Here is a 27,468-nt window from a genome sequence, read left to right as displayed (position 1 = left end):
CTGATACTAGATTTATGCAGACTCCAGTATGCAAAATAAATACATAAATAAATACTTAATTTGTGCATCTTTGTCAACAATCTACTCAAAGTCACATGGGAAACCTAAGTTGTTCCTAAACTTACTTAAAGCTGGGCTCCTCTAATTTAAATACATTTTTATTCTAAATTTATTCTCTGACCAAAGTGGTACCCAACTCTCTTTGCCAACAGAGAAGATATTTTTGATTTTTAATGTGATATAGATCTCATTATTTCAAGTAAGCTTGGCATCATGGTTTTTACAGTTCAGTGTTAAAACAATTGTATTGCTGTGTTCACTGGGGTCCTAACAAAATGACGGGTCACAGTGTCACTAAAGTGTGAAGGAGGCAGCAAAGCCACCTTTGCATTCCCTCAGTCCTGGGGCCAGCAAAGAGCCAGCCTGGTTCTCTCTGCCAGACCCCTTTTCTCCCAGAAACACCCTTGAAGCTGGATGATGAGAGACAAGATGGCTATACTGGCTCTGTGTCAAATCGGGATTCCCTTTACAAAAATGGTTAAACCAGCTTTCAAGCTGCTTTGGGCCACTGGAGTCATCCCTAGCAGCCAGAGTGGACTCCAGAAAGGGCCTGATATTTATAAGCATAGGTATGAGCATAATAATGGGTAAGTATGGGGTAATTAATCTCGTCTCAATTACCAGGATCCTTTATTATGGCGTTCCTTCTAACCTTCATCCATAAAATGCCTCTGTTATATCTTTTGGAAAGTTATTGTTCTTCCACTTCTATGCAATAAAGGGGAAAAATAGAAGAAGAAACTCTTTTAACCAGATAAACTATGTATCTATGTTAGGTACTTATATAGCCCCCATTACCGAAATATCAGAATGTCTCCCAATTTTTAAAGTATTTATCCTCATTGAGGGAGGGGATGCTATTATTCCCATTTTACAGATGGAGAACTGAGGCACAGAGACACCACAGGTCAGATCCACAAAGGGACTTAGGTGCCTAAAATCCAGTTTTAGGTACCACTATGATCCACAAAAAAACCCACTTGATTGTGGCCTAACCCTGTAGGTTCCTAAATTTACTTACTAAATTTTCACTGTAAACGTTCCCTACATGGCTACATTTCTGTCTTTGGGCATGCATACTGAAGCCTCACTCTAGGCATCTGGATGCCCCTCTAATGCCGAAGCCTCAGTGTGATGCACAAACCAGGAGAAGATAGGCAGAGAAAATCTATCTTGCCTGCAGGGCCTGATCGGAGCACACCCAACTCCACCCCAAATGGCGAGGATGGAGAAGGTCTACCTCCTTTGTAACTTTTAGTCCCGCATTAGGGTACTCACTCAGGATGTGGAAGACCCTGATTCAATTCCCCCCTGTAACTGATGGGGCAAAGGATTGGAAAAGGGGTCCCCAACTCTCAGCTGAATGTGCTAGCTACTGGACTATGAGATGCTCTGATGTTGGTCTCTCTCAATCTCTCCAAATGAAGTTGTTCCACTTTAATTAAATATTAATTGGGACAAAGAAAGAGTGAGATCACTTTATTGTGAGAAGTTATTCTTAAACATTTATAAGGTGATCTGGCCCTTTATTTCCCACAACACCCAAAGGTTTGTGTGGATTTTTACCTGTTTATTACATTGAAGATTCTGTTTAGTAGGGAAAAAAGCTGAGTTGCTGACAATTTAAAATGATGTATTGGATTTGCCTATAGGCTGGATGCATATGAATGACGATTCCCTTCTAACAGAAAGAATAGGGGCACCACTCAAATAATAATTTGAATTTAGAGATGGAAAAGACTTGCAAGATCAGCTAATACATCCTTCTGTAGCACTGTTCTATAATATTTTTTTTTAATACATTGTCCAGTCTAGTTCTTACTGTTCCAAGCATTGGAGCTACATCACTTTCAGCTACTTTCAATTTCACCACCAACAATTTGGAAGGAATGTATGGTGCTTATCTAATCCAAAAATAACTCCAGGTTGTTTCTCTGTAACAAAGATATATCTATGTCAAGAAAATAAGTGTTTGTCATAATGTGTGTTTTCTTATACACTAAACCTCAATGAGATATAACCAGTCAAATATAATTATAAAATATAGTTTTACCTCAATCTCCTGGAAAGAGCTGTTGATCATTGCAATTAGCATGTTCAATAAAACAATGACCATAGTAACATTATAGACTCCATAAAGGACATAACCAATATTCTCAATAAATTTGTGTTTATAATTGATAACAACTGATTTCACTTCTGAAAGTCCGAATATAGCCCAGAACAATGTCTTAAAACTTTCTTCAACTCTGAAAGGAAAAACAGAACATGGTCATATGCTACTGTAAAAGATTTATAAAAACTGTTCTCATAAACAAGTCACTGCTATTTATCTACCATATAAACTTCTCCTGAATGAAACTGTAGAAGTCTGATCTTACTGATATTATCCATCATACACTTAATGTAATAAGCACTCCCATTAGAAACTGATTCATAATAACAAAGTTTCAATTTTAAGGCATAAAAGATAAAGCCAACTACTTTAGTTAATTATACTGGTAAATCAAGGCCTGAATATACCCAGCAGGCAGGAGAGAGGAGGAGAGCAAAGAACCAGAGGTTGCAGTGCATAGGAGGAAAGACGTTCATTCTCAGGATCTACCTTAAAGGGAGATTAATACAAAGGGACATGATAAAAGTATATAAAATAATGAATGGTGCAGAGAAGGTAGACTGGGAATTTCTGTTCTCCTCATCTCCTAATACAAGAAGATGGGGACTGTCAATGAAATTAAAAATCGATGAAAAGAAATAAGTTTTCATACACATTTGATTAAACTGTGAAACTCACTGACACACGAAGTTTTTGTGGCCAAGAATTTAAGATTAAAAATGGGATTGATATTTTATATAGAGATCAAGACTATCCAGAGTTGTTATAATTAAATAACAAACATTTTGGAAGGGATATTAAACATCACGTTTCAGGGTTTAAGCCAATCTCTAACTATTAGACATCAGGATCAGATCTCTTGGGGAGGAGGGGAGGACGATCAGATAATCCCACATCTACCTACAGAGCAGTTCTTACACCTCCCCCTGAAGCACCTGGTTTTGGCCACTACTGGAGACAGAATATTGGATTGAATGGAACTTGAATCTGGTCCAATCTGGCAATTGCTATGTTCCTACATCCTCCTCAGCTGTGGGCAATGGTTCTCTTTTGCATTCTGCTGAAATTTCCTTTGAAAAAAGTGAAACTGGCGTACAGCTGGCATATGAAGCCTATGTTAGTTTAAGCAGCTGCAACTCATGGAGAAGCCTCTGGGCCAAACCAGTGGTGACGTAAGTAGCAGTGTAGGTAAATTGGTATCCATGACAAAGCAGCACAACTTGCACTGATTTGGCATTCATTGGGTCTGCAAAATGAGAGTGACTTATAGGCAGAAGGGTAGGAGGGTAACTGTAGAAAAAACAGCAACTAACATTGGCATGGCAAAGGAAGCCTCTACCTTAACTTACACCAGCACCATTCCCAGCACAGCTCTCCTGGGGTCAGGTTTAAACCTGATGAAAACATGCCACCTCTTGTGCTGAACCCTACCTATTTTATTCAGCCGAGTATTGATCATTATTTATATTGCGGTAGCATCTACCATCCCCTATCATGGATCAGGCTTGGATCATTGTTCTAGATGCCCTTTGTAACAAAGAGATGGCCCTTTCCCCAGAAAGCATACAATCTCAGTCCAATTTATCTTCAATGGAGTCGCTCCAGATATGCCCCAGTGGCACTGAGATAAAAATCTTATCCTTGATTTCAATTATATCTTAGTGGCACCAGGTCTACAGAGAAAGTTACCACTCATTACAAGAGCAAGAGATTTAATAAAAGATGGGAATCTTATACCACACATTATGACACTTAGTACATTAATGCATTCAGTTCAAGTAGCTCTCCTTCTACAAAAGATGTGCAATTGTTAACATTTAAACAGGAGTAATACTTACGTTGTGAATGCTTCGTTTTGTTTGGCCCCACGGTAGTAGGAATAGAGATTAAACATTCCTATCATGAAGGCCACAAACACCATGATAAATATTACCATGAACTTGAAGATGTCTTTCACAGTTCTGCCAAGTGATATCTGTAGAGGTCCAAAGCTTTCATTGGCTGGGAGAATGTAGGCTATTCTGGAGAAACTTAAAACAACAGCAATTGCGTACAGGCCTTCAGATATGATTTGTGGATCAGATGGATCCCAGTTTATTCTGGCTAGAAATAAAAGATGAGAGTTTCTTGTAACTGGGCTGAAGTATACTTTAGGCTATTCATGGGATTATTCTCTTTTGGTTAGAAAAGAAAGAGTGGCCCAGATCCTTTGCTAGTGTAACCTGGCACTGAAATCAATAGAGTTATGCAGCCGGGGTGCTGGCTCGCTCTTTAGTTTTTCTTTTACCATACTTGAAAAAGAAATGCAATGCAGCCACTTATAAAGAGGGAGGCCAATTTTCAGTCTTGGGTGCCGAAATGAGAGCACCTGATTATGCACCTAAAATATACACATGAGTGAAAACACTGATTGCTCTCAGGACTCAGCTGCTTAGTAGCATGGGCCCCTACCTGCCAATGTGAGTGCCCAAACTGAGCCCACAGCAATGATTTTTTAACAGTGCTCAGCAAACTCCTTGCGTGAAGATCCTGCCATCAACCAAGGCTAGAGAAAGAAACATGCTTTCTCAAGTCTAACACAGAAATGGGCTAGTTGCCCCAATACCTAATGCCCCTGAACAACAACATTTCAAAACATCCTTATATATAACACAGAAAATGACGTTCCTGTCCCAGGAACTCAGTGGAGAGCTAACATTTAAGCAACACAATAAATAAATGAATGACTCACTGGGTGAATTTACACATGGCATGGACTCATTTAGATTATGTACATTTGCTTGTGAACAGGGCCTTTTTTAGATGTAGTTCATTTCTTGTAATTACATATCTGTTCAGCAAATTTCTGAGCTCCTGCCTGGGGATTTAATTGCATGCAGCATTCTAAAACCAAGAGGTTGGACCCTTACTTTAAGTGCAAAATGGAATGCAACCTTAACTATGAAATCACAACTGGCACCTCTATAATACTGATGTCAATTGAAGCTCCGCTAATACAGTTCTATAGCATGGACTAGAGAGAAGAATTTTCCTTGGCAACTTTAGAAATCCAGTGCAACTTAGACACTGGTCCCTGTTTGTAAAGGCAATAGTTTGCTGTAATTTATAATTGAATTCATGTTTAACTAGCTGTTTTTAATAATTTCCCACAGCTGGAAGTTTTAATCCATGTTCATACTTCAAAAATTTATTTTTAGTGCTCTATAGCACATTTATTCATCATACTGCTTTTATACATCCTGGGTAATGAAGTAAGTCATCCTGCTATGTACCAGCAGAAGTGTGTTCGAGATACTGGTATAAACAAACATCACACCTAATGTAATGAAGAGAGTAAAAATAAAGTTGGGTGAAAAATTAATCCAATGTGATTGAGAGACTACATAAAGAATTAGAAACTTATTAACATAGAAACAATTCTTCTTCGTCCTATATTTAAGTCTGCATTCTGTGAATTCAACTCACCCAATGTGTAGTATTTTGTGTTGGGATCCAATGTTGCAGTTGCCAAGTCCGTCATATCTTTATCTGCATCAACAATGCCCTGGGCTCTGGAAGCATGCCAAAATGCCATAAACCTTGCAATGAATGATGCTGCAAAAATGGCTAACATACCAAAATCAAGCATATTCCATAACTCAAACAGATATTCCTTGGGCCCTTGAGACCAAATTTCTTTACATTCAGACCATATCATGCCTGCGTAAGAGAGAAGAGAGAATATACTTCATTCATTTTTAACTTCAGATTCATCCTCTTTAATATTATATTATGAATAGGATGTGCTCTTGGAAGCAGTCAAACTGGAAAGCATTTTGGCTTAAATATTCTGAATTCCTTTTTGATGTGCAAATCATACACTTAAACAGAGAATGAAGGAAAATTAATTGTGTCTCTCCCATTCCAACAGGAGGGCTAATTCTTTTCTCATGATAGTTTTATATTGGTGTATCTCCACTGACTTCCCATGAATTTACCCCAGTGTAAGGGACAAAAGACTGCTTACATACTCACATGAGTATTTCACTGACTTCAGTTAATAATGGGACTCCTCACAGGTGAAATTCACCTCTGTACAGAGAACAAGCACAAAGCTTGTGCTTCAGTTAAACTAGTTTGAGGGCTTATGTGGGAATTAAGTGATGCATGGGCATTGTGCTTGCTTTATGGATTTTCAATCATGTGAGTAAATCAAAGCTGCTTTAAAACACTAACCCATACAAAAATGGTTGACACGAAGTATAATTTAGGTAAGTTCTACAGACTGCGTTAAGCAGGAGGTCAGACTAGACGATCACAACTATGCTAAATTTTGATTAGTGTTGGCCTCTCATTATCATTCTCAGTATGAACAATAAACTTCCTGTGAGAAGCAACATCAGCAATACAGCAATACTAGAGGCCAGATGACCTACAGTAGATCAGCACAGTAGCACATGAAGCTAATGTGACATGTTATCAATTCCCTCTGCTTGACCATCTGAAAAATAATTGAAGGAAGCTGTTTTTCTTTGGATAAAGTAAAAGGACAGATATGCTGCCTTTTATATCTTTATCAAGGGCTGTGCGCATGTGTCAGCAAAATCTTTTTTTCTAGCTGTTTGAAAGGTAACTTAAAAATGTATTAATAAAAATATGTCATGGGAAAACCACTGTGTGTTTCAGATGTGACACTCAAATCCTCTTTACACATTTGTGTGTGAGGATCTAATAGCAGAATGGGCCTGATCCAGTGTTCCTTAAAGTGATTTGTGTTGTTATATGGGCTCAATTCAACAAATTCTTGTTCATGTAAATAAGCCCTTTCTCATGCATGTAATAATATTATTCTTACATACTGGTTTTTGTCTGTATAGCTCAAAGTGCTGTACAAAGGATAGTATCATTATCCTCATTTTACAGAGGGGGAAAATGGAGGCACAGAGCAGTTAAGTGATTTGCTCAAGGTTAAACAGCAGGCCAGTTGCAGAACCAGGAATAGAAGCTGTGTTCTCATTAAAATTCACTGGATACTTCTTGTCTTCCATGAGACTGCCTGCATAAGTAATGACCAGTCACATAGGTAAGGAGAAGGCTTAATATTTCTCAAATAAAATAAGGGAAAGTTTGTATTTGTTCATTTACCCAAAAGCCATCAAATAATATTCAGGTACCATAGGCATGCAGTCTATCAGTATCCTGCATCCTTTTTCATTACCTTATTTTAAAGGTAAGAAGAAAATACCCTTTGTTATAGCTATGAAATAGCCTTGTTGGTTTCTGGACAATAACGCACACTATAGTCATTTTACCAATGATTTACTATAGTTATCAAATTATTTTGTGTAGGACATTTTCAGTTAGTTTTCAGTTAGTTATTTTTCAGTTAGTGTCAATTAAAACCTCACCCAGAGTAACTGTTTAAAATGCAATATATGTGACATCCATATAAGATCATGGCAGTAACTCATTTTTGATGAACATTTACTTGTATTATATGATAGGTACCACAATGAAGTATAAGACAATCATTTCACACAGTTTTGCTCCTAAATCAGATTACAATATATAGGTTTAATTAATACAATTAAAGTTCTTAGACTGAATAATTTATTTATTCATTTATTACTAGATGAATTATGTTTATATAAAGCTATGAAATATAAGTGCTATATAATTTACATGCTATACTACTATATATTCATTTATTTGGTTAAATATTATAAAGTAATGAGATTGTTAGTGCTTTTTAAGACTATAAAAATGACGATATATGGTATGGCACTGATTTTAATCACAGAAAGGCCATAAAATGCTGATAGCCTCTGATATATAAACTCCCTAATTTACTTAAGCATCCTCCTTAAAAAGTAAAAATAATTAAATTAGTGTCTCTATATTAAGTTTTGCTGAACAGAACTCTAGCTAGACTGAAACGATGAGTCTAACTGATGTGTTGAATAGAGGACAGGAAGAACCATGTCACTTCAGTTAAGGGTAGGAGTTTTTAAATGAAAGTCAGTTCAATGGGATTTAGGCTGGTTCTGTAAGACAACGCTCTAAACACTTGGGATTTGAAAGAGAACCACTCTAAGTTACATACTATTTATGCATCACCCTGACATGTCTTTAGGAGAAAGAAGTATTTGTTCAGTTCTGATGTTCTAATTATGCTTTACACTGAATGCTTGACCTACTTAATATCAACTGTGACATTGCACGAAAGCTAGATTTTTCCTCAATAATTAGTGCATTTGCACAGAAAAAGGCTAGAAAAGCATTTGTTAAATTAAAAAATATTCAAATTATGTCTCACTCTTTTTTGGCGCCTTATTTTGTTTTCATGTGTCGTCATTTTTTATTTTATTATGGCTAGGGGCCTCAAAGGCTGGAAGGGGCCCAGGCCTTTCTGGACCTCTGAGAGGGCTTGGTCAGTAGGGAATTCCCCATATAAACACAGGGCAGTATATGACTTCAATACAGTCTTTCTTAGGCAAAACTCCAACTTCCATTGATTTCAGTAGGAGTTTGCTTAAGTAAAAACTGCAGGATCATGGGTCTATATAGCTTGGTTTTCGGTTTCTCTTATGACTGATTTTGCTAAGGATGAGTCCTGGCATCCTTACTCACCCTGAGTAGTACTCTACTCCATTGAACTCAATGGGTCCATTCAGGGTACTTTTCAACATATGTGACGGTGGCAGAATTTGCCCCGTAATATTTAGGAGGATCGATTTCTCCTCCTCTTAAGTTGAGCAATACCTTATTTCACAAGAAGTCCTATTCGTTTTAATGGGATTATTTGCACAATAAGATACTACTCAATACAGAGGCGGAGATCCTTAATATGGTAAACTCATTCCATGGGAATGGAATATTGAATTAATAATATGTACCCTATAGAGGCCGACTGCAAAGAAAATGAAAGATGCAGATGTGTTCCCCTTGTGTTTTGTACTTTTTCCATGCAAGACTGGTAGCAGTTACTGGTGTGTAACTGGAATTCAGCCCCGTTGCCATCACTGCAAGACAGAATTCCAATTGAAAATTAATCTTTACCTATTACCCAAGAGATAATGAGCATCTCCATCCACGAGAAGCTGGATGTTTTCATTCTGAACAGCTGTTTTGCATGATCTGTTCTAGTTTCATTAGGTAGGAGTTTGGTGCCTTCAAATCTGTCAGATGCATTCATGACTAGCAGACCAAGAAAAATTGTGAAAGAGGCTGCGTGTGCTACAAACTTCATAAATGGTCCACGCATTATCCTCCCCAGCTGCAACACAAAACAAAACACAAACAAATTCTATCAACTTTTTAAAAGTACATTTATGTCAAAATCGCAGTAAATAAAGACGATGAAAATATATACACACTGTGATATCATAATGAAATTTACCTTGTAAAAATGTCTATTTATTGGCTAACTTCAGAAACAAGAGGAACAATTTTGCTATTAAATGTCAGTATTCTTCTTTGCCTATATAGCAATGTTTAAAAATATTACTATAATTCTTTCTTGCGCTTCTTTGCATCTATTATCATAGCTCATCAAGAGAAATATTCATTGTTACGGGAAAGTTTCTTTTAATTTTCATTCTTGAGATCCTTAAGAAGCAGCAAAGGAAATGGAAGAAATATTGTATAGTTTGGTAAGTAGGAACACTGAAATATCAGTGGGGCTACAATAGAGATGGGGACACCAGATTTTGGTTTGATGTAGTATTCAACTTAGTGGGCAGGATCAGGATAGCAAAAGCAGTTTTTCTGACCTGCCTTGCCTTTTGGTTTTTAACATTTAAACAGACCCCAAAAGGTTGTGTTTACACTTCTGTAGCTTCTCACATTCTTTCTTGATTCTCTTAATGGAAATTTCCTTAAACACCCACCAACAGAGACGACTACACCTTGAACAGACATTTAGATTGATTCAGCATGACACTAAACAAAACTGAAAATTCATGTAAGCCCACACCCATCTAGGCTACTAAAATAGCTATTTTAAAGGGATTGGTAACTTCTTGCATTCCTCTCATCAGTCCTAATGAATTAATCCAGTTGCATGCTGGGCACAAAATGCCTATCTTATTTTGGGTCATGACAGCCACTGCCTGTGCCAAAATAGGTGAAGAATTCAAAGCAAGCCTCAAGGGGTCATTGGCTGAAATAGTTAGTATTGGTGGCCACTGAAAAAGGTAACGAGGGGCCGCAAGCATTAGTTACTATAAGTAGTTATATAGAATTATTATTTCCAGGTCCAAGTCAGACTTCAGCCAACATCAAACTGAAATTTAAATAACCAAGGAATAAGAGGTCAGTGAAGGATACACTAGTAGCATTGATAAAACACAGATAACTTACTGAAAAAGATAGTCATATCTAAAAATAATATTATTAAAGGAACACTGTCAAGGTTAGTAGGCCCAAAATTTGACCTCTCTACTCTTCTACATATCCTTTTGCAAATCCATGCAATTCATTATGTATTTCCAAACCCCCATAAAATTACTTTGTCTTTTTCCTAAAAATAATCAATTTCCTCAGCCTCATGAGGTGCCCTACAACAACAGTTTATTCTGTGTGCAGTGTGACGTGAAAGGACACTTCTTACAGGTTTCATTTTCAAACTTCCCCTGAGGGGTTTATAAACAACAGTGAGTAAAACAGATTTTGAGAATGATAAACAAAATACCTTGACAGTGTCCTTTTACATGCATTATCTGCCTGTGTTCACAAACGAGGATGGGACTGGGAGACAGATGCCAGAAAGAGACATACCCAGGGAAGAAGCAGAAATATTGAAGGAAATCAGGTTAATGCCAGAATACCTGATAAAGAAATTAAAAAAAAAAACCTAAAAGATTGACAAAGCCCCCCGCTCCCCAGAAAACAGAAAAAATCTTTACTAGATGTAATTAAAAACTCACTGGAAATAAAATAGGCTACAGACAGCCTGGAGGGGTTTTTCTGACACCTACATTTGGGAAGTGACCAGAGCTGGTCTAGGAATAGAAGTTTTGTAACTTTGACTCTACCTGTGGAGAAGATGCAGGACAGAAAACATTAATTAAGGACAGAATGGGGAAACAGAAAGACAGGGCTTGAAACCAGAGCTTACTGCACTGAATATGCACTGAATTTAATAGGAGTTGAGGGCATGCAGCATCACATAAGATTGGACAATAAATCTTGGTAGATGACATGGATATAGAAATGTGAAATGACACTTTCCAATGGTGAACAAGGAACAAAACACTTGGTTGCAAAAAGGTAGAGGACATGCTTTTTAGGGTGATCCCTTCAAGCTTCTCTTATAGAATCATAGACTCATAGAACTGGAAGGGATCTCGAGAGGTCATCTAGTCCAATCCCCTGCACTAAAGGCAGGACTAAGTATTATCTAGACCATCCCTGACAGGTGTTTGTCCAACCTGCTCTTAAAAACCCCCAATGATGGAGATTCCACAACCTCCCTAGGCAATTTATTCCAGTGCTTAAACACTCTGACAGTTAGGAAGCTTTTCCTAATGTCCAGCCTAAACTGTCCTTGCTGCAATTTAAGCCCATTGCTTTTTGTCCTGTCCTCAGAGTTTAAGAAGAACAATTTTTCTCCCTCCTCCCTTGTAACAACCTTTTATATACTTGAAAACTGTTATGTCCCCTCTCAGTCTTCTCTTCTCCAGACTAAACAAACGCATTTCTTTGAATCTTCCCTCATAGGTCATGTTTTCTAGACCTTTAATCATTTTTGTTGCTATTCTCTGGACTTTCTCCAATTTGTGCACATCTTTCCTGAAATGTGGCAGCCAGAATTGGACACAATACTCCAATTGAGGCCTACTCATTGCGGAGTAGAGCGGAAGAATTACTTCTCGTGTCTTGCTTACAATACTCCTGCTAATACATCCCAAAATGATATTTTCTTTTTTTGCAACAGTGTTACACTGTTGACTCATATTTACCTTGTGATCCGCTATGACCCCCAGATCCGTTTCTGCAGTTCTCCTTCCTAGGCAGTCATTTCCCATTTTGTATGTGTGCAACTGATTGTTCCTTCCTAAGCAGAGTACTTTGCATTTGTCCTTATTTAATTTCATCCTATTTACTTCAACCTATTTCTCCAGTTTTTCCAGATCATTTTGAATTTTAATCCTCTCCTCCAAAGCACTTGCAAACCTTCCCAGCTTGGTATCATCCGCAAACTTTATAAGTGTACTCTTTATGCCATTATCTAAATCATTGATGAAGATATTGAACAGAACCGGACCCAGAATTGATCCCTGCGGGACCCCACTCATTATGCTCTTCCAGCATGACTGTGAACCACTGATAACTACTCTCTGGGAATGATTTTCCAACCAGTTATGCACCCCCCTTATAGTAGCTCCATCTGGATTGTATTTCCCTAGTTTGTTTATGATACGGTCATGTGAGACCGTATCAAAAGTCTTACTAAAGTTAAGATATTCCAAATCTACCACTTCCCCACCTATCCACAAGGCTTGTTACCGTGTCAAAGAAAGTTATCAGGTTGGTTTGACACAATTTGTTCTTGACAAATCCATGCTGACTGTTATTTATCACCTCATTATCTTCTAGATGTTTGCAAATTGATTTCTTAATTATTTGCTCCATTATCTTTCCGGGTACAGAACTTAAGATGATGGTCTGTAATTACCCAGGTTGTCCTCACTTCCCCTTTTATAGCTGGGAACTATATTTGCCCTTTCCCAGTCTTCTGGAATGTCTTCCATTACTTTTATGGATCTGGGTAGCCCATCATTTTCACATGCACTTCCTTTGCAACATGGAAAGCTCATGTTGCAGAGGATTGTATATAGCTCTCATATCACTGCTTTGGGAAGTATACTCTTCCCCCAGGGACTGAGAATATTACCTCTGTAGAACTCTCAACCCATGGTGACCTGGCAGTGAGGATTTTGGTTTCATATTTGGATCCCCCATTATGTTGACACTAACTCACTGGGCTGCCCTTAGTTACAATCTGTGCAACTCTACTGAAGACACTAGAGTTGCTTGAATGTAATAGAGGACAGAATTTGACCCATACAAAATTTCATGAAATAAAATACTATCCTACAAAGATAGGATCAAATTCTGCTCTCAGTTACGCTGATGTCAATGGAGTGAATGAATTTCCACTTGTGTAAATAAGAAAAAAAACTATTTTAGTAAGTATGGTCTAAGGATTGAACTATGTGACAGTGCATAGAAATGTCAGGAAGACTGGTGCTATAAGAATTGGCATTGGTGATTCTGTAGAAAATGTATTTTCCCTCTTGCCCATTACTGAATCAATGTCTCCATGTATTAAGGGGCACAGTAGATTGGAAGCTGCTGCCCTCTGGATAACACTTAAAACAATTCCTGATCATTTATGGCCATTTCTATCCCATGGCTCTTGTTTTGTTTGGGTTGAAATGTAAATGTCAGTATCTTTGCTACACTCCAGTATAGGTAATTACATGTTTCCTACCCAAATACTTTCTGTAGTTTCAGTTGGATATACCTGATTCTTGTTATAAACTCTATTTCAGTTTGCTGTGATTTAAACTACCTCTGCTGGTACCTTGATTATAGTTTTAAGCAGTGACTGTTTCAGCACAGAGGTGGGCTGCATTCAGTGGCACAAAAGGTGAGGTGATTCCTATAACTACATATGCACTTTGTAAAGTGGGCTAAAATGGATTCTTCTGGTAAACAGTGCTATATAAAAGTAGTGTTGTATCATTATCATTACCTGTGATTGAGAGACATTGGAAATGAAAGGGAAGTAAGAACCGGAGTTATATAGTGATCAATATTTTGGGCCATATTTGTCCAATATAAACAACTATAGAAAGTTGTAGTAAGGAAATTATATTTGCTTATGATATAGAACTGGCAAATGCACTTAAATGTAGTGAAATGTAAGAATACATATTTTAATATGCAGAGGACTGGACATACAACTTGCGTTATAGAAAGGAACAATCAGTTGCACACATACAAAATGGGAAATGACTGCCTAGGGAGGAGTATTGTGGAAAGGGATCTGGGGGTCATAGTGGATCACAAGCTAAATATGAGTTAACAGTGTGACACTATTGCAAAAGAGCAAACATCATTCTGGGATGTATCAGCAGGAATGTTGTAATCAAGACAGGAGAAGTACCGTATATACTCGTTCATAAGCCGAATATTTTTGGTAAAAAAGTGACACATCAAAGAGCGGGGGTGGGCTTATAAATGGGTCTACACCAAAATTTGATGATTTTAAACTCTATGGAATCATTGAATTGAATATCTAATATGGGGATTGGCAACCTTTGGCACGCGGCCCGCCAGGGTAAGCACCCTGGTGGGCTGGGCCGGTTTGTTCACCTGCAGGTTCGGCCGATCGTGGCTCCCACTGGCTGCAGTTCGCCACTCCAGGGCAATGGGGGCGGCAGGAAGCAGCATGGGCCGAGGGCTGGGAATGGCGAACTGCGGCCACAGGGAGCTGAGAGGCTCCATGCCTGCAGACGCTCCAAGTAAACAAAATGTCCCAACCCGCCAGCGGCTTACCCTGATGGGCCGGGAGCCAAAGTTTTCCAGCCTCTGAAATATAGGGTCAGCTTGTGAAAGGGTCATACAGTTTTTCCTATTTTACCTATCCATTTTGGGGGGTTGGCTTATAAACGAACGAGTATTCTTCCACTGTACTCTGTGCTGGTAAGGCCTCAGCTGGAGTATTGTGTCCAGTTCTGGGTGTCATATTTCAGGAAAGATGAGGACAAAGTGAAGAAAGTCCAGAGGAAACCAACAAATATGATTAAAGGTCTAGAAAACATGACCTGTGAGGAAAAAATGAAAAAAAAAAGGGTTTGTTTAGTTTGGTGAAGAGAAGACCAAGAGAGGGACATGATAACAGTTTTCAAGTACATAAAAGGTTAGGTCTTGCCCATCTGCTCACTGATCGCCATACTTGGGGTCAGGAAGGAATTTTCCCCTCGGTCAGATTGGAAGAGCCCCTGGGGAGCTTTTCACCTTCCTCTGTAGCATGGGGCATGAGTCATTTGCAAGTTTAAACTAGTGTAAATGGTGAATTCTCTGTAACTTGAAGTCTTTCAACCATGATTTGAGGACTTCAGTAACTCAGCCAGAGGTTAGGGGTCTATTACAGGAGTGGGTGGGTGAGAGTCTGTAGCCTGTAGTGTGCAGGAGCTCAGACTAGATGATCACGATGGTCCATTCTGACCGTAAAGGCAATGAATCTATGTTGTTACAAGGAGGAGGGTTCTCTTTAACGACTGAGGATAGGACAAGAAGCAATGGGCTTAAATTGCAGCAAGGGAGGTTTAGATTGGACATTAGGAAAAAACTTCCTGTCAGGGTGGTTAAGCACTAAAACAAATGCCTAGGGAGGTTCTGGAACCTCCATCACTGGAGGTTTTTAAGAACAGGTTAGACAAACTAGACATTCCTGTCAGGAATGGTCTAGTTATTACATAGTCCTGCCTTGAGTGGAGGGGACTGTACTAGATGGCCTACTGAGGTCCCTTTCAGTTCTACACTTATATGATTCTATTATTATCAGAGCCAGCAACCGGATGCCTATTTCACTAGTCTCTGAGATGTATATTTATTGCACGATGATAAGGATAAAACAAAGCAAAAAGATCCTTTCCTCATAATGGCTCATGCTACCAAACACAACAGAAGAAAGATCCATATTTATGGGGGAAGAAACTTTAAAACTTTTAGCACAGAATTTTAGAAGGTATATATAAACATCCCAAACCAAAGGAAATCACTATCATCATCATGCATTTTTATTACAATAGCACCCTCAAGTCCCAAACACATCAAAAGGCATTGTCCCTACCCCATAGAGCTTACAATCTAGCTCTAATTGCTGTTCTGTCCTGACATCATTTACTAGGATCAATATTCCCAAGCTTCCAACACAAAGCAGGTGGGAACATCCAGAGCTCTCAGAGGTGTGGGTAATCCAGTAAAACCAATCATCTGAGGACAAGAGATACAGGCAGAGTGGGCACACTTGAAAAATTCACTTTGGTTCTGGAGAGATTTTTGCTATATTCTCCATTTTGAATAGAGAAAATAACACTGGAACCAGTAATATATCTAAAAGCAGAATGAACTTTTGAAGTGCCCATCTGTAAGTAACTTTCTTTTTTTCCAAAGACGCCATAGTCAATAGACCACAACTTATTTATTGACTTACATTTGTACTAACTACTTAAAAGAGCACCTACTCCAAGCCCTTGACAAACTCTTGAAAATACAATTAATCCTTAAACAGACTGGCATTTACTTACTGATGACTCTACCCCAGAAACAGTGTGAACATAAACACATAATAAACTCCACCATCAAACTCAGCACTGGAATCTCCAACCTGCCCTATCCATCAGTTCCCTACAGCCAAGTGTGCCATGAAAGTTAACAAACATGGGCAGTTACATATAGATTTGGTGAAAAATTGGGTTCTAAAGTTACAGGGACCTAACAAAGAATGCCCTAGATATCTAAGGTACTTATGTGGTGCCCATTACTGTAATATCTGAATGCCTCACAATCTTTTATGTGAGGTAAGGAATTCTATTTATCCCCATTTTAGAGGTGGAAAACTGAGGCACAGAGAGGCTAAGGGCCAGATTTTTAAATGTATTTAGGCACTGCTTCACTCATCGTTGCAACATCTAACTGATTTACGAGTCTAAATCCTAGTCTCAAAAGGGAGTTAGACACTTTGGAGCCTAAATCCCATCTACTGTCACTGAGATTTAGATTCTGAAGTGACCAGAGCCCTTTTGGAAATGAGATTTAGGGTCCTAAATTAGTTATACATTGCAATACTGAGTACCACAACTCCTAAATATCTTTAAAAATCTGGGCCTAATTGTCTTGCTCACTATCAGTAGACACTTGAACCCATATCTCCAAATTCCCAGGTTAATACCCTAGCCAATGAACCAGCCTTCCTCTCCTGTACCAAAAAGCAACTTCTTAGGTGCCTCCACTGACTGCAACTGTGGGACTATGTCACAGGGAGGGATATCGCCTCTGAGACAGGTAGGTGCCAGAAGGTTTTATCGGAAAAAATAAATAGCTTAAAAATCAACCTGGAAACCAAAAAACAGCAAATGGAGATCAGAGAGCACTAGGTTAATATGCTCACAAAATGAAACACCACTTAAAAGCAAGTGCCAAAACCTGCACCAGCTGCATTCCGTGGATGGATTTAGGGCATAGCCTCCAGGTCCTCTGGAAATGAAGGAAAGCTGACCTAGTCATAACTGCAACTGGCTCCTCTGTGAGCAGCTGGGTGTCTAACTGGACTCTCCTATTGGGAATCCAATCCACAAATGCAGGACACATGCCCTCCTGTCACATCTTCCAATTGCTTCCCTCAGCCAACCAGCATCACCTCCAACTTGTCTGGATTGAGTCTCAGCCAGTTTACCCTCATCCATGGCCCAATCTCACCTAGACACTGAGAAATGTAAATGACCACTCCAGCTGTATCAGTGGAGATGGAGGTATAAAGTTGTGTGTCATCTCTATACTGAAGACACCAGAGCCTATGTCTCCTCACTAACTTTCCTACCAGCTTCACATACACATAAATTACCCTCAGACTGGAGATGTAGTTACGTTATATCACACTGAGAATAGTGGGCTCAGATATGAGCAGATTCTGAGGGCTGTCTCACTTGAACCTTTTTGATATTCTCAATTAAAAATGATACAGGGCAATAGTACTTCTCCACTGGCCTTCACAAGCCAACAATATCAGTCTCAAGCGCAAGTTGATGGCTGAAGTGTTCCCAGCACTTTCTATACTTCAGAAAGGGACACTGGCTGAAAGTCAAGCAAAGAAAATGTGACTTTTCCCCCTCAAATATCTGCTTTATTTCCAGGGAGTTGGGCAATTCTGACCAAATTCACTCAATTTTATCAGCAACATAAAAAAATTTCCTCACAATAGGAGATACTCAATTCAGCAACTGGGTGGAGGTGACTCAGATTAACTAAACTGTCTGTCCCTTGAAATAGAACAATGGATTAAATAACTATTCCTTTGCCTCTCTCACAGCCATGGCATAAGAATTTCAAAAATCTCTTTGTCATAAAGAATCAGACTCAAACTGGGATTTTCATCGGACGTGCTGTGGTCATTTTCCCTCTCCCTTCAGCTGTTGTTGGACATCTTTAAACCAAGGTGACCCATAAGATAAAGCCAGAAAAGATGCCTTAGAGGCCACTTCATAGATAGTTGAGGACAAAAGTGTTACAAAATTCCACCCACCCATTCATAGATCGGTGTGTCAGAAGAACAATATTCTGTTTCTCAGTCCCCTGGAACTGCTCTGGTACCTTTAGTTTTCAAGGGTAAATCCCCTGCTAGGAGATTTACTCCTATTGGTCTCGAAGGAGGTAATTTTTATTTTAATGATTAAAAACGAAGAGGCATGTCTCTAAAATAAAAATGAAGCACAGCAACAACAATAACAGTTTGAAAGGGATGGGCCAACTTGCCCATTCACAGTAGAAAATGTAACACAATCGTTAAACAGCTATATCACAAGGAGGGGAGACAGTTGTAAAACAGAACAGAGGTTAAATTTTAAAGGGATGCTGTCAATTGAAACTGGACAAAAAAAGCTATGCAGAAACAGATTTTCTAAAACCAAAGACCAATCAAAACGATTTTACAATCCAATAAAAAGAAGGCTTTAAACAACAACAACAAAAACCAAACAATAAATACACACTTCCTTGCAATGTTTGAAACCCTGTAGCAGTATGAATCTGAAGGCATGTTTAAAGACAAAAGTCTTATAAAAAACATCGAGACTATAAACAAAAATGGAACAGACTAAATTGAATTTTATTGTCCAGGCTGAGAGAAATGCAATTAAACAAACAAACAAACAAACAAGTTAAGGAAACTGGACATACTTTTAAAAATCTAAGTTGTTAATCATAATACATTTGTTTATTTACAATGCATAATTTTAAATTTACAATGTCCCCTTTACCTGTTATGACAGCAGGAGAACTAAAATACTCCAGGGTGGAAACTTTGAATCAGTGACCAGCTAAAATAGATATTCTAAACAAAAGCAAAATTCTAGGGGATGGGAGAGTTTGGGCATATCTATGTCGGAAATTGATTCTGCAACATGGATCATCCAAACTGACATTCAGCTCTAGAAGCCAAATCGAAGTAACAGTGTTTTGTTAATACACACAGAAAAGACCATGTGGCTGCTTTGAAAAAATTCATGAGATGAAATGAGCCTTAACATTATCTTGACAAGCCCTCAGGTTGTAGCAGTGAGAGATGCAATCAGATGGTCATTTAAGCACAGCTTTCTCGGTAACAACAGAATTTATTGTGTCAGTGTTAAAAAGTGGTTTGAATTTTCTAAGGCCTTTCATCAGCTCATCCCAGGGATCTTTTCATTTCAAGGCTGTGGAGAAGGCCCACTCTGTAGGATGAAATCCTGACCCCATTGACACCAATGGGGGTCAGGATTTCATCCATTGTGTATAGCTTTCTTATACAAACCTTAATTCCATTCAAAATACATCACGCTAAATTCAGTTCAGTTACACCAGTGTACCCAGAATGGTTTAATTCACTTCAATGGATTGACACCACACTACATTAATGGAACACATGAAGATCATTCATTTCAGACATATGCACATCTATGTTGGGCAGATATTTGGACAATTTGTATTGGTGGTTTGTGGGCAGTAAATATAAACAAAGGTGACATTTTATCCTGTGTGAAATCGTAAGATGGTAGCTAGCTAAGTGGTTTTAATTCTGAATTTTATTTAAAGGTGGGCTCTAATGACGGTAGTGTTAGCTTGATGTGAATTTAAGAGGATTATGTTATTCTGACATGCAATTATGATTTGGTTCCTATCTTTATTTTATTTGAATGGCACGAAGGGCCCCCAGTATCTCTCAGAATCAGGGCCACATATTTTTCTATGAATAATAAACATATTCCGATTTGTAAATAGCTGGCAACCTGGATAACACAAGGGAGAAGGAAGAAAACCTGCTAATTGCAGGGCTTACTATCACTGTCTGAATACTCTGATGGGCAATTTCTCACTAAACGAGTATTTCATTTTTTTGTAATGTTCCATCAAGCCCCATAAATGTATTAATTAGCTTTTGTTAAATAATCTAGCTATTATATATTTATTTAAAAGCACGGCAACAAAATGGAGAGTACTTTGATTCATTGTTTCGATATTACTGTTTCTACATGGCAATACTTCCTTCCCTCCCTGATCATTTTTTTCATTTAGTATTCATTATATTCCACATGATGCATTTACTTTTTTTTATTGTGAATGTTTGAGTGTGTAATCCTGCAGCTATTCCATTGCAATCTGGCATTAAATAACACACCACTGAAGCTTTGCTAAGTGCATCAGTAATTTATACATATGTTTCATCTTTGCCAAATTAGAAACGTGCACGCTTTTACAAGACTGTACAGACTAACCTTGCTGCATGGAGCAATCCAGTAAACCACTGACAGGAATGGCAGCCCTACTGCAACTGCAAGAACAACTAGAAACTTCACTGCCATGGTCTGCTGGCGTAAACCTGAGAGATTCTCATACCAGATTGAGAGAAGTTGTTGCTGGCAGTTTGGATGTGCTACAAACTATGACAAAAAAAAAAAAAAAAGGAACACAACAAAGGAACATTATTGTCAGAATACCACTAAATAAAATGTTAGCCATCTGAAATGGATGTAGAGTGTAGGAATAACATGTCAGCTAATATTCAGAACACTTTCAGAGTGCACAGTAGTATAAAATAGCAATCTGCTCTTTTTGATAAGCATAATCTCCCTAGAATGTAGGCACACTGCTATTCATGGCAGGAATTTTGGCTAAACTGGTCCTAAAGTCACACTGGAGTCTGTGTGGCTAGTTAAAACTTAAAAAAAAAACCCAACTCATTCTTCAAACTAGGGGAAATTTCATTTCACCTGTTCACATTTCAACAGAATGCCTTTGCCTATGCCTTTAACTTCATCTCAAATGCATGTCAACACTGTCTTATATTATTTCATTGCGATGTAATCATGTGAAAAGGAAAAAAAAATAAGAAATGAGACACTGAATCGAATTGCTCTATTCACAATTTAAATGCTATTTTATTGCAAAGTGAGAATACTGATGAGTTTAATGAATTTTAAAACAGCAATCTAAATCCTGGTTCCATTACAGTCTTTAGGAATGTTGCCATTGACTTCAGTGGCATCAGGATCTGGCCTGGCATCGGGGTCACTATGGAGTCTTTCTACACCAAGAGGTTCCAATGTGAATAATTTTAGGAATGTGAGATCCCTGCATCTCTCAAAATAATTCAGGTTGAGAAAAAAAATCACGATTCTATGGGTAATCCTTTCGTGCCGGTGATTATTATACTGCAATTTTTCACAAAAGACTTTATGCCAAGAAAATGTATCATCAAAATACAATTAAAAGTGAATCATGCAGAATCAGAGCAACATAGGGCTGGAAGGGAACTTGAGAGGTCATCTAGTCCATCCCCACGGACTAAGGCTGGATCAAGTATACCAAGACCATCCCTAAACAAAGTTTGTCTGTTCTTAAAAAGCTGTTTTTACAAACCTTCAATGACAGGGGTTCCACAACCTGCATTAGAAGCCTATTCCAGTACTTAACTGCCCTTATAGTTAGGAAGTTTTTCCTAATATCTAACCTAAATGTCCCTCACTGTAGGTGAAGCCCATTACCTCTTGTCCTACCTTCAATGAACATGGAGAACAACTGATCACCAACCTCTTTATACCCAGTCTTTCTAACCATTCCTCATAGGTTATGGTTTCTCAACTTTTTAGCATTTTTGTTGCTCTCCTCTGCACTCACTCTAATTTGTCCGTATCTTTCTTAGTGTGGTGCCCCAAACCAGACACAGTACTCCATCTGACACCTCACCAGTGTTGAGTACAGAATAGGACAATTACCTCCTGTCTCACATACAACACTCCTGGAGGAGAGTATAAAATATATGTAAAGTCAGTGTACCTCTCCTAGGCAAGCAGAAGTCAGAAGCATGTACTTACATGGACACATCTCTTTCCCGTGGATGTTCTAAACTGTAGTATGAGCATATGGATTACATAGTATAGCACAACATGAGTTTCCAAACACTATAGTCACTTATCTAACCTTAATTTTACAAATTGTATACGTGATATTTCAACATTCATGTTTCAAATGGGTACAGATTCTCCCTCTAGCTCTAGAAAATCCAGGACCATGAAAGGCATTAAAGAAGTCATAAATTGAGCAGTCCACATTATAAATACTAATTATTAGTGGCCATTTACCATTATTTTAAAGATATTACTATGGCATTTAGACAGTATTCAGTAACAAAGAATCAGCCTCAATCTGAGCATAATGCACAGGAACTAACTGGATCTATTCTATTCTATTCAGGCTTTTATACCATGCTCATCACCGAGATATCTGAGCACTTCCTCATAATGCATTAAGCAAGGTCTACACATCTGTCATGTGTTGCTTGTGCTCTCCCCAGATAGAAAAGTATGTGCAGTGGAGTCGGGGCAGGGTGTGTCTTTCTCTTTTTTAAAATATAAATATATCTGTTCCAAGTTCATTGTACTGGGAATAGCTACAAAGTCTTCTGACATTTATATTCCTGATGCTCTCATTTCTGATGCCCTAAAAGTTGTTGCCTTTGTGTCCTATACTGTAGATGACAATATACAATTTTCAGTCATGAAACAAGGAATACACAAAATGTTCACATGAAAAATATCAGTTCTTTTATTGAAAACGAGGAACAGCAGTTACTGGTGCAGGCAGTCACTAATTGTTCTTAACCATGCTACGGCAACCAGGTCATGTAGACCAATTCTGTAAAACTGGGAAGTGTAGAACACAGCCCTTTTTCCCATCCAAGCTCTGTGACATTGTAAAAGGTATACTGGAAATGGAGGTATAAATTGATGATGGGATTTACTTTGCCTGGTCTGTAATAAACCATCAGCCCAAACCTGTAATATTTACTCAAGAACTCAGAGTTTTACAATGGAAGTTTTCCAAATTAAAGGTGACAAAATCAGAACTGATGTATGCTAAAGAAAAAAAATAGGGGTAAGTAGAGAGAGTAAATGACTAATTATGAAATAAAACTCCTCCATGTTTAATATGTAGGAGACATTGTTCAATAACAGTTCAAACTCCATCCATGCACACCATGAATACACCTAACTATTTTAGGATTTTCCAAAAGAAACAGATCAATTAGATCTGCAGAAAATGACTCTATTTCTGCCCAGGGAAACTGGATGGGTACAGTGGGTCCCTATTGGACTTCATAGAATTCCATCTCTTCTACCTTTCCTTGTTATTGGATGTTGGTGAGTTTTATGTGTTTTTCTCTGTGCAGATGTAATTCTTTTTGTCATGGTGGGAAAGCTTTATCATAGGTCTTGCGGCTTGCTCTGAAAATGGTCAGATTCTGCATTAGTCTAATCTCCTTTGGAAGTTAATTCAACAGGTAAATCCCCTTGACTAAAAAAACTATCTCTGGTTCACACACACTTCGTCCTGGACGTTATGAGCTTCACTGTCCAAGAGAAGCATAGTTATCCAAATGAGTAAAGGTGGAGAAGCAGCTACTAATGTAGTTGCGTCCTGACTTACTGAGTGCATTCAAGATCCAGACCAAGGCCTTAAATTGGCAACAGAAGTGAACTAAGAGCTGATGAAGGGGCCATAGCATGGAGATGATATATTCATTCCAGCTCAGGTCATTGAGGAGATTGGTGGCCATGGTTTTTACCAAGCTGGAGCCTATGCATGGCTTCAAGACTGATCATCAGACGATTGATGCTGATAAATTCTGGTATTTTGTAAGCTACCTAGTTTTGCATATGTCTTTCAAATTTCCTAGAGCAAATAAAAATTGGCCTTTCTCAGGAGGCAAATCCTCTGTGAATAGTTTGACATAAAGATGTATTTATTATTATAGGGCCAATATGTTACATGGTACATTTTAATTAACTGTATCCAATGATTTTGTTTTAGAAGATGGATTAATTATCTCTCATTGGTTAAATAAATAAATGCAAAACCTCATTTAAACTACTATTTTATTAACACCAGGGCTTACTTTTTTGACTTCATACTTAATGGCAAGTTTTAAGCGGCTAAGGCTGGGACGACCATGTTCTCCACTATTATGGCTCATCTCCACATCTCCATTCAAAATAGCTTCCACTTCTTCAGTATTTCTGCACAAATCGAGGAGTCCAACTACAAAATCCTTGCATTGCATAGACAATTTTTTGTAATCATTCTGGAGAGGGGGGGAAAAAAAGAAAATTAATAACTTTACACATAACCCATGAGAAACCATTTTACTCCTTCAAGTGCTATTCCTTCTGAGTGACTATTCACCAACTAGCCACAGGAGAGGAATGAGAAGAAGAGAACTGGGCATGTCTATACTCCTTTTATGTGTAGTTCTCAAAGTTATTTATGAACATTATAAATTAAGACCAACAATAGTCCTCTGAAATAGATATTATTTCCCCCATTTTTGTGATGTGTAACCAAAAATATATAGAGCCAAATTCTCCCATTTAAATCAGTCAGTTTGCATTAGTTTAACCATAGAAAATTCAGCCCATCAATTCATGGATTATAAGGCCAGCAGGCAGAGGCCCTTATGACTACCTAGGCAGACTTCTTGCAGAACACAAATCATAGAATTTCACCAAGTGGTTAACTACTCTCACTGTAAAACAGCTCCTCCCTCTAGTCTGAAGTGGTCTTGCCTCAGTTTCAAGCCATTGCATCTTGGTATGCCTTTGTCTGCTAGATTAAGGAGCTCCCTACTATCAAAAATCTTCTCCCCATGGAGGTAATTACAAACTATGAGCAAATAACCTCTCAACCTTCTCTGGGAAAATCTAAATAGATTGTGTTTCCTTTGTCTCTCACTGTAAGGCAGTTTTCCAGACCTTGAATCATTGTTGTAGATGTTCTCTGAAGCTTTTTCAATTTTCAACATTCTTTTAAAAGTACAGCACCAGAACTTGAACAGTACAGTAGTGGTTTCATTTATGCTATATGCAGTGGTGGTAACAGCTCCCTACTGCTACTCAATATCCACCTGCGTACACACCCAAGGATATAATTTGCTTTCTTAGCCACCACATCAAACTGTGAGCTAACGTTCAGTTGGTTATCCACCTTGGCTACTAAGTCCTTTCCTCAGTCAGTGCTTTCCAAAATACAGCCATCCATCCCACATTCTTGAAGAATAGAAGTTAAGTTGCTCTAACAGTGAGCCAGTGGTTGGGTCAGGGTAGAATTTGGAAATACTATTCCTGTTTTTGCAATTTCCAATTCATATAACTCTAAGGTGTAGCCAAGGATAAATGGTATCAGGTATCAGAATATAGAGGTGAAATATAATTATTAATTAACGTTGTAACACAGGGCCTACAGGCATCAGGCCTGTAAAATATTTAGCTTAGCCAAATTAAGCCTTAGGATTTAGAATAAGTTAGCATAAGTAAATTAATAATAAACCTGCTGAGCTTGTCTGTTTGTGATGTGCTGATGTTTTGAAAATAACTGCTGAGTTTGGATAATAATGCCTACACATAGACAGACACCACAAGATGACCATTGGTAGCTGGGGTGAAATGTTAGAGACTTCCTTAAGGTAACCAACTGCTTGTTACTATGGTGATACGGTGGTGAAAATGGTATTGAGTGTAAGGGGAATTATCAAGTTAGCCTATGAAAAATGGGGCACCCCAAAAGTATTGGGGTATGGTAGGTCAAATAAGGAAAAGGAAAAACCTTCACAAATATGTATGAAGCTTGATGACTGTCAGCATAACACATTCAAAAAGCTGTATCCCGGGCTTGGTGCCCTGGTGCAGAGGGGAGACACCAGGATGCCGACCACTGGTGATGAGGATGGGGAATAACATTTCTGCAAGGCCTGTTGTGAGTAATGGAAATATTATGCATTCTGTATTGGTCTCTCTCTCCTTTACCAGATTGCAGTGTGTGTATTGTTTGGTTGGCTAATAAAAGTAATTATTATAGAAAGAGAACTATGTAGTCTCTGTTTGCATCATAGACCTCCCCCCCCCCTCCATTGATAACCTCACTACTGTAGTCAACCTTGGGGGCTGAACTCTCATAGATTAAAGTAGGTGTCAACCCTCACCTTCGGGTGCATAACTGGTTAAAGTAACCCATAACTATAGATAAGGCTACAAAGGTTAACAGCATTACCACCTCCCACCAGAGAAAGGGGGAAGGAGGGAGAGAAACGTGACTCACAGGGGTGCCAGTGGGATGCAGTGCTTTCTGGGGCTACTGCAGAAAAGGACCTAGGGGTTACAGTGGACGAGAAGCTGGATATGAGGCAACAGTGTGCCCTTGCTGCAAAGAAGGCTAACGGCATTTTGGGCTGTATAAGTAGGGGCATTGCCAGAAGATCGAGGGACGTGATCATTCTCCTCTATTCGACATTGGTGAGGCCTCATCTGGAGTACTGTGTCCAGTTTTGGGCCCCACACTACAAGAAGGATGTGGAAAAACTGGAAAGAGTCCAGAGGAGGGCAACAAAAATTATTAGGGGGCTGGAACACATGACTTATGAGGAGAGGCTGAGGGAACTGGGATTGTTTAGTCTGCAGAAGAGAAGAATGAGGGGGGATTTGATAGCTGCTTTCAACTACCTGAAAGGGGGTTCCAAAGAGGATGGATCTAGACTGTTCTCAGTGGTACCAGGTGACAGAACAAAGAGTAATGGTCTCAAGTTGCAGTGGGGGAGATTTAAGTTGGATATTAGGAAAAACGTTTTCACTAGGAGGGTGGTGAAGCACTGGAATGGGTTACCTAGGGAGGTGGTGGAATCTCCTTCCTTAGAGGTTTTTAAGGTCAGGCTTGACAAAGCCCTGGCTGGGATGATTTAGTTGGGGATTGGTCCTGCTTTGAGCCGGGGGTTGGACTAGATGACCTCCTGAGGTCCCTTCCAACCCTGACATTCTATGATTCTATGATTCTATAGCCCCACTAACACAGGTATAAATAGCAATGTAGTTCGTGAGGCCTGCCTTAGGTGAGTAAAGACATTTCTGAAAGGTGTGGGTATGTATGCAAGTATGCTCTCTACTCATGCAAGCTATTTTAGAAGTGTAGTGTCCCGCCCTTCCAACCCTGATATTCTA

General features: G+C 38.7%; 1 protein-coding gene across 4 annotated transcripts in view; it reads right to left on the bottom strand.

Annotated features, from left to right (window-relative positions):
• TRPC6 (transient receptor potential cation channel subfamily C member 6) overlaps positions 1-27,468 on the bottom strand; it is a 154,132-nt gene that overhangs the window by 24,773 nt on the left and 101,891 nt on the right. For 3 of the 4 annotated variants that reach the window (XM_024099579.3, XM_042854714.2, XM_042854722.2), the window contains exons 3-8: positions 24,381-24,566; positions 20,701-20,865; positions 9,215-9,431; positions 5,642-5,875; positions 4,015-4,279; positions 2,114-2,309 (exon numbers count right to left, since the gene is read on the bottom strand). In XM_024099579.3, coding sequence (XP_023955347.1) covers positions 2,114-2,309; positions 4,015-4,279; positions 5,642-5,875; positions 9,215-9,431; positions 20,701-20,865; positions 24,381-24,566 — 1,263 coding nt within the window. Of the gene's footprint in view, positions 1-681; positions 769-2,113; positions 2,310-4,014; positions 4,280-5,641; positions 5,876-9,214; positions 9,432-20,700; positions 20,866-24,380; positions 24,567-27,468 lie in introns of all 4 variants that reach the window. The other variant, XM_042854725.2, reaches the window with a different exon arrangement.

This window comes from Chrysemys picta, chromosome 1, assembly GCF_011386835.1.
Source record: "Chrysemys picta bellii isolate R12L10 chromosome 1, ASM1138683v2, whole genome shotgun sequence".
Lineage (NCBI taxonomy): Eukaryota > Metazoa > Chordata > Testudines > Emydidae > Chrysemys > Chrysemys picta.
This window is presented reverse-complemented; position numbering and strand designations above follow the sequence as displayed.